The 14,483-nt window shown below is 48.0% G+C and overlaps 1 protein-coding gene across 1 annotated transcript; it reads right to left on the bottom strand.

Moving 5' to 3' along the window:
• Window positions 1-8,045: 8,045 nt before the first annotated feature.
• GPR84 (G protein-coupled receptor 84) lies at window positions 8,046-10,968 on the bottom strand. Its single transcript, XM_028532125.2, has 2 exons — window positions 10,252-10,968; window positions 8,046-9,757 (listed from the first exon to the last, which is right to left on the bottom strand). The coding sequence occupies exon 2, from the start codon at window positions 9,747-9,749 to the stop codon at window positions 8,547-8,549; it is 1,203 nt and encodes a 400-aa protein (XP_028387926.1). The 5' UTR covers window positions 9,750-9,757; window positions 10,252-10,968; the 3' UTR covers window positions 8,046-8,546.
• Window positions 10,969-14,483: the final 3,515 nt, after the last annotated feature.

Genomic DNA, 14,483 nt, shown 5'->3' with positions numbered 1-14,483 from the left:
ACTACAGCCTAAACAGTGCCAGACACCTGCCTGCCAGATGTGGCGATTCCCCATTCTTCTCTTCCCCCTCCCCAAATGTCTATCCTTTCCCCACCCCACTGAGTTCAGGCAGAGGGAGCCCCCCCACAGGGTGATTTAATGCTGCAGCCCCTCTTTCTCAAGTGCCCCCTCCAGTTCCTCTCCCTCCCCTTGGTGTCCATGCCCCTCCCCCCTTTTTTTCCACCGTGTCCTGCAAAGGCCTTATTGGTACTGCCTCCTTCCATTCCCACCCTTGGGAGCCTGCTTGTGTAAGCCTGGGCTCCTGGGCTGGAGAATGAATGGGTGGGGCGGAGGTGACTGGCCTCTTTCGCCCATGGGAGAGTACATCAGCCTGGCTGACACTGGCAGCTGGAGCTGATGTCATTTTCTCTGGTGGGGAGGGGAGGTGGTTGGGGAGGAGGAGGTAAGTAGGGAGGGAACTAGCACTCCAAGACTGCAGAGGAGAAAGAGGTCTGAGAGATCTTCCCAGGTAGCAAGAGAGTTCAGAATTGTGGCTGCCTTGTGGACATCATATCTTTGTTTCATGGGCTGGTTTCCAGATCCTGTCTCTGGGCTGTGTCTTAGTATGACTCAGTAGATGCCCCTCAGCTCCTCTCCTTCAGACTGACCTAAAACACACACTTAAAAGGAACTGTTAGTCCTTACCCTTCTCTCGTTAGTGTCTTTTTTTTAAATTGATTTTGAGAGAGAGAAAAATCAGTTTGTTGTTCTACTCATTTATGAGTTCATTGGTTGATCTTTTTAGGTGCCCTGACCTGGGACGGAACCCACAGCCTCGACATATGGAGACAATGCTCCAACCAGCTGAGCTACCCACGCAGAGCTTTAGTGTCTTTTCTTTATCAGTCTCTCTTCCCTCCCATTTTATGCTTTCTCTCTTAGCTGAGCTCTCCTAGTCACCTAGCCTCCCCTACCCATTTTCATCCCATATCATAACACAATATGATCCCAGACCGTCCACCAAGACAGGGAGTCATTCAGAGCCTCTTTTCTCCCTCCCATTCCTCATTGAAACCTGACATGTCCCCTGGGCCAAACAGAGGTCTCTGGGGTAGCAATGAGATAGGGGGGTGGTTGGGCCTAAGAGGGCAGAGGTAGGGTGGATAGAGAGTCCAATGAAGTAGGAGAAGGGGGAGGAGTGGGACAGGAAGGTGGAAAGAGAAGCACAGTGAGAGAGAAAAAGTGACTGAGAGACAAAGAGGCAGAGTCTAAGAGTTAGCTGAATGCCAGCATTACAAGCTGGGAGAGAGAGAACCCCACACAAAGAGAGCACAGCAAGACTGGAAGCAGAGAAAAGAATGGAGAGATAAAGACAGGAAAGTCACAGCAAGAGAAGGCAGTTGGGAAGGGGCTGGGCAAGGAGGGGCAGGCTGGCTCTCCTGGGCTCCCTTGTTCTGATGGATCATAAATCTTGTGTGTGCACATGTGTGTCTGTCTGTTTATCTATGTGCCTGTGCATACTGCACACATGTGCAGGGGTTGGTGATGGACATAGGGATGATTCCCACAATATTCTCATTCCCCCATTTCTTTCAGGAGCCTCTTCCTTGGGGCACCCCACACCAACCCCTCATTTCCCAGTATTCCTGATGCTCCAGGGGACATTCCCAAGGTACTTCCATGTCTCAGGAATCCTGGCCTTCTCACTTGGAATGCAGACCTGCTGGAATGTGCAGTCAGGTTCTATAGAATCAAGAGGCCCCATCCCCCCTACCCCCTCAGCCTGCTCACCAGCTGCTCCTGTCCATCTTCTCCTCCCACTTTCCTTGTGTCTCTCCCTCCTCGCCAATGACCCCTCCCCCAGCCTCTTACCCCTAGCCGCCTGGGGCCCAGGTTGAAGGGGAGACAAAGACAGGATTTATCACCAGGATAGAGAAGCAGCCAGAGACCAGGGCAAGGGCAATGGCTGACCTCCCTGGGATGGGAGGGAATGCTTGACCAGATGCTGGGAGGCTGGAAGCCTGGGTTCCAATGGCTCTTGCTCACAACCCCCACTTTTCCCATTCCAACTTTGTCCTCTTCCTTGTCCCTGAAAACTTAGGAAACAGAGAGAGGATGGCCTCTAGCTGATTTTAGGCCTCTTAAGGAAAACCTGGGAGGAGATTGATGTCTTAGGTTCATTCTGTTATGGATGCTGACAAGGATTCGGAAACCAAGTAGCAATCAGGCACCAATTGTTTCCAGGACTAGAAAAGAGTTCAAGTTTAGTAGTGCAACAGATGAGATGGAGAAGGGACTTCCTCTAAAATAGAGGAACTTCTCTCAAGAACAGACCCTGATTGCCACTAGAGATAAGGGTGATTATTGGTCCAGAAAGATGGAAGATAGGATCTTATCTGGAAGTAAAGGAAGAAATGGAATTCCTCAAAGGCTACTAGCTCCAGCCCCTCTGAAGCAGCCATCCTTCCTGAGATCCTCCAACTGCCTCCTTCGAGGTGTGAGGAGTGGCTGGACCCTACCTTTACAGTAAATAGACTATTGGCCTGAAATTGTCTCTACTCAGCAGGCAGGTGTGTGCTCAGAGAGGGAACGGTATGATCTAGGAGTTTCCGAGAAACCAAACTATATGTCTTTTAGTGAACAGCTCCTGTAACTTCCCTAGCTGTCCTTGGAGGTCCCCTAGCCCCTCTAACATCTCAGTGTATCAGAGGCCTCCATCAACCCAACTCTGAAGTTCTCACACCCCTTTCAACTTCTGGCATCCAATATCCTGCTTCCTGCCTTCACCCTACCGTCCTGGGAGAAGGCTGCCAGAATTACCTCGAGTTGAGAAGAGGGTGGAAGGAGGAGAAACCAAGACAACTGAGAGCTTCCAGCCTGCCAGTCTCACCACAGTCTCACCATCAGCCCATTCCCGTCCAGGTCTGGTAAGAGAGGCCTTCTTGTGGTTTCCTTTCAAACTCTTTTACAAGCTGACACCATTCCTTCAGTTCCTGATGGAAAGCCAAAATTTGGAAATTTTAAGTGGGAAGGGGTTATATGGATAGGGAGGAAGAGATTGAGAGAAGACAAAGGAATTGGGGGGAGGGGTGGTGCAGGATAAAGAAAAAAAATAGGAAAAGGGAAAAGAAAGCATCTCATTTTTTCCTCACTCCCCCTTCCCCCAGTTGAGAAGGCAGATTTACAGCTTTGGTTTGGGGAGGGGGGCAGTGAGCATAAGGAAGACAGATCTGCAGTTCTGCCCTCTGAGTGTCTGGGTACTTAGCTTTAACTCCCCCATTAGCATCAATCCCCATCTTGCTGCCCATCCGTCTTCTGACATCAGCTCCTTCCCCTTTCTGTAGCCCAGGCTTTCTGACCCTAAGTGGCTCTTAAAGGGCCAGTCTAGACCATTCTCTCCCTCCCTTCTCCCACTCCAAGCAGCACAGCCTGATGCATGCGGGCACACTTGCACTGTGGCCATTCTTGTGTGTTTGGTGGAGAGAGCTCTTCCCTAGCTCTCCCTGTTCTGTTCTTTTTAAATCCCCCCTTATATCATGGACCTCTTTTTTGTTCACAACCTACCCAAGCCTAGAGCAAGCCCCCTGAGTGGGCTGGGGAGAGACACATGGCTCTTGGAGCTGAGTGCTGGAGAAGACATGTGGATCCCCAAACAGATTCTCTCTCATCCTTCCTTTCATGGAGGCCTGGGGCAAGGGGTTTTTCATCTCAGCCAGCAGTGGGGGTGGACAGGTTGGGGGCTGAGACTCCTAGGAGATGCCCCACATTCCTAGCCTCCTTTCCCAGGTACCCAGACTGTGGTGAGGTTGGGGGGCACGAGGCTAATGGGGGATTTAAAATCTTCCTCTCCCTGTGAGGGAGGTGACATGCCAAAGAAACCTGTCTCTGAATTTCCTGACAATTTCCCTATTTTTCAGCAACTTAGGACAGCAAAGGCAAAACTGGCTTCTCCCTATTTCTCCCTATCTTCTGCAGAAATGCTGTAACTGCACTCCTGGGGCTATGTGAATGCCAGGATGCCTGGAAAGTTCCTTTTCTGTCTGCCTTCAATCCTGTCTGCTGCAGATATCTGTAGTCATCCTCTGAGGGTTTCTCCAGGAGAGTTAACCCCGTACCTGATATTTGAAACTAATTCTCTACTTCCCTTAGTGCTCCCTTCTCTGGCTCAGGATAAGAAGGAAATGGTGGGTTGGGGGCTTTGGTAAAGTGGCCACGCTAAAAATAGGAGCCCCCCAGCTGCACCCTCACCCCTTATTTATCACCTTCCAAACCTCACTCTCAAAGAAGCATAAGTATTCCTAATTCATGAAGGCCAGCCCTGATTGGAGAGTGGGCAAGGGAAAGGAGTGAGGTGTAGCAAGTGGGGAGCCTACTGTAACCTTGAGGTCGCAGAACATTTCCTGAGGGAAGCACCTAACTTGTCCTCTAGCCAGCGCCTGTGAGTCTTCATTGAGAGGAGTAGGAGTTGTTTCTCTCAATAGTTCCTCGGGGAGTTAGACTTTTGTCCCTACACACCCCCACAAACAAATAAAAATCCAACCTTAGTTCTTTCTTCATTAATTCTCCTTCCTTCTCCCTTCCTCTTTTCTTCGATATTACCTTCCAGTTCTTTCCTGCCCCCCTCACACCTCTCATTTAGCGTTTCTCCAAGTCTTTGCTCCTCTCAGCCTCGCCCTTTTCGAAGTCATTGTCTGAAGAGCAAATTTCCCCTCTTAATTCAATCTGGATAGTGGTGTTTGAAAAGAAGTCTCTCCCAGTTCCCGGATCTCCCTGCTTCAGCCCATTTGACTCCTTCATTGCGCCCTTTCTTTTCTATCTCCTTCTCAGATCACCTCCTTTTTCACACCCTCAGTCTTTTCTCCTCCGCCTTCCTTTTTTTTCTGTCACCCCTTTGGCCTCCTCAGTTTCCCCTTAGCTCTTCAGTGTAATAGCCACTCTCCCTCTTCAATCGTCTCTTCTGTCCCTGCTCTACCCCCAACTCCCACCCCTCAGATGCCTCCGCCTACTTTTACCCCCTCAAACCCCATCCTCTGCTTCAGTTCCCACCACAAACACACCCCATATTCCCCTTCCGCTGGGTGAAAGAGAAGGGAGGAGGAGGGACTTGCGGAACAGGTAGAGGGACTGCGGTTCCTTGAGGGGAGGGAGAGAAAGAGGAGAAAAAGCTAGCGAGAGGGAGACGGAAGCGGTGGCAGGGGGAGGGCCAGCCCCTCTCCTCAGCTGCGCCCCCCTTCCCCACAGGCACTGAGCCATAAATCAGGCCCAAGGTAGTTTGGCCAATGGTAGAGTGACTCGTAAATCGGGCTGTCAAGCTCAGCCTATGAGAGGCGGCCTTAAATCAAATCCTGTCAGCGTTTGGCCAATGAAAAGCCCTGAGTTGACCATAAATCTGTCCGCAGGAGACAGCGAAAGAGAGAGAGTGTGCGGAGGAGCAAGAGCGGCGGGGGCAGGCGACTGGGGAAGGGCGCGAGGAGAGTGGAGCGGGAGGAGGGAGAGAAGGAGCTTTTGAGAAAAAGGATGGTAACAGAGGTACAAGAGAGGAAGACAGCCTACAGGACAGACGGACAGATGAAGAAAGGCAAAGAGAAGCCTTGAGAAATAGCGTCAGAAATTCAGCTATAGAGCTCGAGCTCAGGTGGTAGACTAACACAGATAAAGCAACTAGAAGATAAACACTGGCTCACACTCAGGAGGGCCCCCATATGCACATACTCCCCTGAGACACGCGTGGGCTCCGCATCATGAGGGACTTCATGTGTGGACACGAGAGCCACTCACACCTGCACGAGTGAGAAAGCCTGAGAGAGGATCTCCTGAGCCCTGGCTGGCGTAGCTCAGTGGATTGAGCACGGGCTGTGAACCAAAGTGTCCCAGGTTCGATTCTCAGTCAGGGTACATGCCTGGGTTGCAGGCCATAACCCCCAGCAAACGCACATTGATGTTTCTCTCTCTCTATCTCCCTCCCTTCCCTCTCTAAAAATAAATAAATAAAATCTTAAAAAAAAAAAAGAATTCCTATTAGACTTGGGAAAAAAAAAAAGAATCTCCCACCTCTCTTCCCTCACTCAACCCTAAACGAAATTAGGGGCGGGGTGAATATATGAGTTGTGGAGGGTGAGAGAGGACTGGGTTACTTTCTTGCTAAGATCTGTCCCCTCAGGCCTCAGACTCCAGGGTTTCGTCTTGTGTCCCTTTAAGTCATTTTCCCCCCAGTGACTGATAATTGGGAGGTCCCTCCTGATGTCTAACCTCAATCCCTATTGCTACTCATTTCTACTTGCTAAAACTTTTGAATTGCTTTTAAGGAATATGAAAACTGAACACCTTTACAATGCTTCAGAGAATTGTCAACTTTCAGAATCTTAGAATAAGCAGGGCCTAGGGTTCAGCTGGTCTCTTGATTCCAGTTTTAAAAAGATTGCCATTCTGTAATAGTTGGTACTGTGCTCAGACTCTCTGCCTTCAAATCATGGTCATACTACTTACTAGCTCTTTCTCTTGGGCAAATTGTTTAACTCAAATTGTACTTCACTTTTTTTTTCATTTGTAAGCAAGATATTATAATAGATACTTATGGTAAATTTTGTGGAGATTATACAAAATAACATACAATATTTACAGGATTTAATATGGTCCTGGGGCACATGAGAGTGCACCTCACTCTCACCTTTTTACAGAAAATAAAGTCTGAGGCCCAGAAGAGTCAGGGTCCTGCTCTGGTTCACAGAAATAATTATAAGAGAACCTTGACTGAAATCCTGGTCTCTACACTCCCAGATACATGTTCTTTTTGGTCTTTTATTGTTTATCCCACCCATCTGGGCCCCTGCCTCACCAGACTGAACTTGATTCCGTTTAGGCCATTGTGATTTTTGTGGAAGAGGACACTTCAGAAGCATATGTTCTGGATTAGGAGGCAGGATATCTGGGACCTGGAAGTTAAGTTAAATGTGAGAGTATAGATCTGCCCACCTTGCTATAGTTCTTTTTTCCCTTGCCTGAATTCTCTCTGGACATTACTTCGTTCTCTCAAACTGTGGAGGCAGGGAGGGAACAGTGTGCAGCCAGAGCAGTGTCACTGTCAACATGATTCTCATTCTATCCCCAGTGTCAGCCTTATGCCTACCCTACTCCACCATCATGCAGACAATAAATATCTCATGAATAATAAATACACATTTATTCTTCAAGTATAATTCTTCATGTTTCTTCTTAAGTTTGAGGAAAAGGGAGGGGTGCAGATACAGTTCTCCACCCCTGCTGGTGGGAGGGGAGAGGGTATCTCTGGACTCCCAGTCCCTCTGACATCTACTGTCCTCACCAGGGAAAGGAAACACAGACAACCAGCGTCACCTGGTGGTCACAGGTGCTGTAAATTCATGTGTGTGCATGCACTAGGGTGACGTTGGTCAGTCTGGAGGAAAAAATAGTGTGATCTCCCCTCAACCTAGCCCCTGAGCCCTCTTAACTAGAGTCTTTGTTCTGCTTTTATAACCCAGGATGACAAGAGCAAGTCTCCAGGAAATGTGAAGGGTAAGGTGAATTAGCTCCAACCAGTGTGATCCTACCAGGGCAGCTACCTATCTGTTATTGCCTCAGCTAAGCTTAGTTCTGTTTCCACAGAGCAAGAGTCCTCTCTTATGGCCATTCTTTTTGGATAAGGCAAAGGCTCAGTTTGTTAGAGCATTGTCCTGTTGCTCGAAGGTTGTGGGGTTTGATGCCCAGTAAGGGCACATACAAGAATCAACCAATAAATATATAAATAAATGGAACAACAAATTGATGTTTCTCTTTCTCCTTTCCTCTCTCTAAAGTCAATCAATAATTTTTTTAAAAAGCTGGATTGCCTTGGCTGGTTTGGCTCAGTGGATTGAGCTCCAGCCTGCGAACCAAAGGGTCACTAGTTCGATTCCCAGTCAGGGTACCTGCCTGGGTTGTGGGCCAAGTCAGGTCCCCAATATGGGGCCTGTGAGAGACAATCACACATTGATGTTTCGATCCCTCTCTTTCTCCCTCCCTTTCCCTATATCTAAAATAAATAAATAAGATCTTTTAAAAAGGCTGTATTAAAATTTTGTTTTGAGCTGAAGAACATCTGTTTGCAGGCTTTGAGGGATCCTGACAGCAATAGTAGGAGGCAGGAGCCATTTCTGGGAAATTAGAAAGGAAGCCTAATCCTCTTGACCAAACTCCCATGTTTTATACCTGGAAACCCCTCAGCTGAAGACTATATCCCAGGCCCACAGCTTTCTGCTCCTGCTCTGACCTGGGATCCCCCAAGCCCTCCACTATTAAGTTCCAGCTGCAACCCAACATTGGCTTATTTCCTTTTACCCCAAAGATGACACCTGAGCATTATAAGGATGGAATTCTTTTATTGATAATTAATAATACGCCTTGAGGAGCCTAGGGCTGAGACATTCAGCAAGGGAGAGGCCTGGTTTGGGGTTTAGGGGGAGGTTGTCTATGAAAATGCTTACACATCTTACTTTCATCTACTCCCATACCAATTGGACACTCTAGCGCTGGATGAAAAAGTCCCAGATTCTGGTGACTGGAACACAGCTCTAATGGAACCTGCGGAAACTCTGGAGCCTACGGAAACTCTGGGGCCCTCGTTTTAGGAGTGAGCCATAAGCTTGGCGGAACTGGCGATTCATGGCTGCATACAGCACAGGGTTGATGCAACCATTGAGCCAGGTGAGGTTGGCAGCAAGCATGTGGACAACCCGGGGAGCCTGGACCCTGGCATCCAGGATATTGAGCAGCAAGAAAGGGATGTAGCTCAGGGCAAAGCAAAGGAACACCACAAAACACATCCAAGTCACTTTTCTAAACTCTGATGGAGTGTCCTGAATTTTTTGGGTTCCTTTAGTTGGCCTGGCATCAGCAGGTGCCTGTGGAAGGCTTTTCTCTGTCATCTGCTTAGCTACTTTGCTGTTGATCTGGCCCCCCTCTTCTGGTGAGTCTCCTTCCTGGGTGGTGACAGCACTGACTGGCTCAGACGAAATCCCCTCACTAGGACTTCCTGATGCCATCCCACTGTCCAGCTCCTGGAAATGACTGGGCATGGCTTCATCTGTCCCAGCCACGTGGCTGGAGCGGACACTTGCCTGGCGCAGCTTGTACTGTTCCAGTGCCTGTGCTGATCGCTTCACCTGGCGGTGGATGAGGCAATAGAAGATGCTGACACTGCTGAGCCCAAGCACAAAGTAGATCCCCATGAGAATGGTGGAGTAGGGTTGGCTTTGGATGCGGTCAAAGCTGCAGGTGCAGACTACGGGCACCAAGATATAGACAGGCCAGAGGGGAGCAAAGCTGGCCATACCTACCACCCAGGTGCCTACCAGTGCCAACACTATCCCCTTGGCACTGAATACTTGCGGAAAGATCTTCGGGTGGGCAATGAGGAGGTAGCGTCCCACAGCAATGAGGCAGAGGGTGAGGATGGAGACGGAATTGGACACAAAGAGGAGGAGACCAAAAACTCTGCAGAAGGTGGCGCCAGTTCTCCAGTGCAGGTGGAGGTAGGTGTCCACAGAGAAGGGCTGGAGAAGGGTGCAGTAGAGCAGATCAGCTACTGTGAGGTTGGCGATGAGCAGGTTGAAGCGGGTACGGAGCTTGGGCTGGACGACCAAGGCCAGCAGTGTGAGCACATTGCCCACAGTGCCCGTCACAGCTACCACAACCCCCCAGGTAACTGCCACATAACGATAGCCCAGCACAGACTTATGGTAGCAGGAAAAGTTGGCATCAGAGGCGTTCCACATGATGGAGACTGAGGTGGGGGCAGGTGGAAGAGGAAGAGGGAGTTAGAACTTGACTTTGAATTTAAATCTCTTGAACACTTCTGGGCCCCTGGGTACCTGAACTGCTATGAGAGCTCAGAAGAGCTTCCAGCCATTCCCAAGCCTCTTTACCCTGATTCCCAATTCTAACTCTCTTCTTAGACTCTCTTAGACCGTTCCCATTCTCAAAGGTTTTCCCAAATTCTTACCTAAATATTTTGTAATCTCTGTCCACTCCAAACTCCAGGCCTCATTCAACACCCACCCAGGTGCTCTCAGTAACCCCAGTGCCCTCAAAGTTTTAAAATTCTTTCCCTACCCTCTAAGACCACCCAGGAGTCCCCTTTCTGTATCCAGGATGCTGCTATAGTCATTTTTGCCCTTTTTCACTACACACACAGGCTGACCTCATTTTTTCCCCTGTTTTTACCACCTGTGAGATGAAGAGACAGAGAAAGAAAAGTACACCCACCATATCACTCACCTGAATCTCCCAGCCTTAAGTTCTTCCTCCAGTGGAAGAAGAAATCAAACTCATTGAAAGGGCAGTCCTTTCTAGTGGGCAGTCAGGTTTCAAACAGGGGGTACCCTGCTTTCATGTCCCTTATTATGCTAGACAGAAAGAATAAGAAACTCCCCAGTTACTCAATCTCAGCCACTTCTTTCCCCACCTCCGGTCCTACTTGTTCTGCTTTGGTTAGTCTGCTTTGGTTAGTGAAATCTGGGCTTCTCTGTTGAAATTCTCTATTTATACCAAAGCCATCTCATTTTTCCCTTTCTTCTTCCTGATACCCGAGCTCTGTTTTCTTCCTGTCTTTGCATAGCAGAACACTTACAAGATCACTGTCGAGAATCATCGAGGCATGGAGACAGAGCATCCAGATATCTAGGCCACTCATCAAGGGCCCAAGGACAAGACCAAGTTCCAGGAGCAACTCTAGGCACCCCAGAGCTTTGGTTCTGTTTTGGGGGAGCACAGTTTCCCTCTGTCCAGGACATGGAGATGGTTCAAGTCAGAGGGTCCCTTGTGATATCCTAGCACATCTGAGAAAAGGAGCCAGATGAAGTAAGGTAGGAAATGAAACAGTCAGGATTCTGGTTTCACTCCCCACAGGGCACAGTTCAAGCACTCATCCATTCACTCAATAAATGCATATTGAGCCCTGGCTAGTGTGGCTCAGTGGATTGAGTGCTGGCCTGAGAACTGAAAGGTCACTGGTTTGATTCTTAGTCAGGGCACATGCCTAGGTTGCAGGCCTGGTCCCCAGTAGGAGGCATGGGAGAGGCAACCACACATTCAAGTTTCTTTCCCTATCTTTCTCCTTCCTTTCCCCTCTCTCAAAAAATAAAATAAATAAATAAAATCTTTAAAAAAATGCATATTAGTGCCTACTATTCACCAGATTCTGAACTAGACACTGGGGATACAAGAAGTTTTGGTACATGGGCTTGTGCATAGTCTAGTGGAGGAGACAGATGTGTACGTGTATAAATGCTTAATTGATTCTCTAAAGCAGGGGTCAGCAAACTTTGGCCTATGGGCCAAATCTGGCTTGTCATTTGTTTTTGTGTGGGCCATGAGCCAACAATGTTTTTTTCCATTTTAAAATGGTCATAATTGGAATGGTTATATAAGTACCTACATAATATTCTCAATTTTGCCTCTTGGCCAGCATAACCTAAAATATTTACTATTTGACCCTTTAAGAAAAAGTTGGCAACTCTTGCTATAAAGTATATCAGGAACTTAGAGGAAAGTAACTAGCTGTTAAGGAGGAGGTCAAGAAGGGGTCCACAGAGATATCTGTGCTAGATTTTGAATGATTAACAGGAGTATTTTGGGGAATATAAGTAGGACATTCTAGACAAAGGGCACAGGATGCACAGAGTTCACAGAGGTTTAGGAAAAGGTGAACAAAGAGTGTGAAGTAAGGAAGAACAGAGAAGATCCTGGAGAAGTGAGCAAGGCTGAGATCAAGGAAGGCTTTGTATATCAGGTTAAGCTGGGGTTTTATCTTCAAGACAAGGGGGAGGTTAGCACTAAGAAAGCTGTTGGGAGTGAAAGCACGCAGGCCAGAAGTGAGAGAGAGCAGTAAGGAGGAACCAATTCAGACAAGGGAGAAGTAGGGCCTGGGTCAGGGTCAGAGTCAGCCCCATGGGCATGCTATTCGTGTCATGGCATAGGGCCAAGAATCCAGTACTTGGTTTACTCTTCTGTAGTCACTATCTTGAGATCTTTTTTTAAAAATCCTAACCTGAGCATATATTCATTGATTCCAGACAGAGGAAGAGAGACAGAAAGAGAGAAACATCAATGTGAGAAACATTGCCTTCTGAACATTGCCTTCTGAATGTGCCCCAACAGAGGAGTGAACCTGCAACCTAGGTATGTGCCCTGGCCTGGAATCCAACCCACGACCTTCAGGTTTACAGGATGATGCTCCAACCAACTAAACCACACCTGCCAGGGCTTGAGATCTTTTTTGAACAAAGGGCCCTAGTTTTTTATTTTGCACTGGACCCACAAATTATGTAGCCATTTCTGGTTAGGGCAGTGGTTGTGGGGATAGAGAACAGTAATCAGAATCTATAGGTTGCTAAGAAGTCAAACAGGACTTAGTAGTGACTTTGCAGATGAAAGGTTAGAAAGAGGGAAGAGTAGGACAAATCCCATTTTTACTGGTGGATGGTAGTGCTTTTAATAAGGTAGGGAGCCCTGGTCACTATGGCTCAGTTGGTTGGAGCCAAGTTACAGTAAACTGAAAGGTTGCAGGTTTAATTCCCTGTCAGGGTACACCCCTAAGTAGTGGGTTGGATCGGAGCACATATGAGAGGCAACTGATAGATGTTTCTCTCACACTGATGTTTCTCTCTCTCTCTCTGGAGTCAATAAATATTTATTTTTGAATTTTTTTATATTTTAAAGGTTTTATTTATTTATTTTTAGAGAAAGGGGGAGGAGGGAGACAGGGAGGGAGAGAAACTACAATGCTAAGAGGTACATCCATCAGTTCCTTTCTCACGCCTCCCATGCCCCTGGGACCTGACCTGTAACCCAGGCATGTGCCCTGACTGGGAATGGAATAGGGAACCTTTCAGTTTGCAGGCTGGCACTCAATACACAGGGCCACACCAGCCAGGGCAAAAGAGAGCTTTAAAAAATGAGATAGAGCCCTGGCTGATGTAGCTCAGTGGATTGAGTGTGGGCCTGCGAAACAAAGGGTCAAGGTTCAATTCCCTGTCAGGGCACATGCCTGGGTTGCAGGCCAGGTCCCCAGCAGGGGGCATGTGAGAGGCAACTGTACATTGATGTTTCTCTCCCTCTCTCTCCTTCCCTTCTCTTTTCTCTAAAACTAAATAAATAAACTCTTAAAAAATTTTATAAAAAAATAAAAAACAAGATAGAAAATGTGGGGAGCACAACAGTTTTAGGGAAGGGGTAAATCATGAAATTGAGTTTTAGATTAGGTTTGAGGTAGTTGTGGGGCATGCTAGTATCCTAGCACCTCTAGCCTCAATTTCTTCTAGCCCCTATCTCTTCCCACATGTGACCCAGTCCCTGCTTTTCTCCACTCACTTTCTTATAGGGCCAGAAATCTGAATATCCAGTCTCTGCCCCCCCCCCCCTTTTTTTTTTTTTTTAGCTAGAAAGACCTGAACACAAAAAGAAATAAACCCCAGACTCCTTGTTGGGTTTCATTTCTGAACCTAGACTTCACAGTTCAAACCCAGGAGGCCCCATTTCCCCTCTCCTTCCTCTTTGACAACCATCATCCTCCCTCTTCCTTTCTTCTGTAAGACTGAGAGGGTAGAAAGGGGGAAATGAGCGATGATGCAACTGAGGAGGATCCCATGGTGATTCTGGGCTCCAGTCTAGCCTTTTTTGTTTGACCTTTCTGCCACCCAGAAGGACTAGAGGGAGGGGGTCAGAGAGTCACTGGCTAATTTTGGGAGTGTGTGGTTGAACCGAATTCTGCAGATAGAGAAGATCTCTCTCTCACCCTCACCCCCCATTATGTAAGAGAGAAGGGTGTGCTGTCATTTCACAGAACACTTAAGGAACAAGATGAGAAGGTATTCTAGCATCTATGTAAATAATACAATCCCAGTTTTTTGGTCTTGGATACATGAAGTCTCAGTAAATTTTTAAGAGACCCAAATGGGCTCATTTTGCAGATAGGGAAACTGGGGTCCAGAGAGGGGAAGTATTAACCCAAGGGCACTGTTTATATGGGGCAAAGCGGAGTGTAGAGCTCCGATTCCCAGTCCCTGCCCCCACTTGTTTTCATGCCTTGCCTGTTTCTGGCGTGGGTTTCCCACCAGATGCACAAAAACCTTGATTTTTTTCCTTTGTCTTAGACTGGGTCTAGACCTATTTCGTTAGACTCCTGAGACACACCACCCGAGAGTCTTAGGCTAGGGGAAGACTCCTTTTTCATGCTGTTGGCGCCGCCTGGTGGAGTTGTGAGTTCTCAACGGCCGTGGCTGCAATCCGAGACCTGGACTCAGGATGATTCCCCAGGGCCAAGTTTACACTTGAGCTGGACCGGAGGCGGGGGTGAGTGGAATGGGGAGCCTCTGCTAGCTTTGCCCAAGCCTCAGATCTTGCCTCCTCCTACCTCCGTTTTCCTAACCCCTTCCTTCTTCTGCTCCTCTTCTGTGCCTGTCTCCCTCACCATACAGATATATACCCTAATGTTACTGCTCCCCCAAACA

Source organism: Phyllostomus discolor, chromosome 2, assembly GCF_004126475.2.
Source record: "Phyllostomus discolor isolate MPI-MPIP mPhyDis1 chromosome 2, mPhyDis1.pri.v3, whole genome shotgun sequence".
Lineage (NCBI taxonomy): Eukaryota > Metazoa > Chordata > Mammalia > Chiroptera > Phyllostomidae > Phyllostomus > Phyllostomus discolor.
The sequence above is the reverse complement of the archived record's forward strand: the minus strand, read 5'-3'. Positions and strand labels throughout refer to the sequence as shown.

Coding starts and splice junctions, on each gene's coding strand:
- GPR84 (XM_028532125.2), bottom strand. CDS start 9,749: ATGTGGAACGCCTCTGATGCCAACTTTTCCTGCTACCATAAGTCTGTG.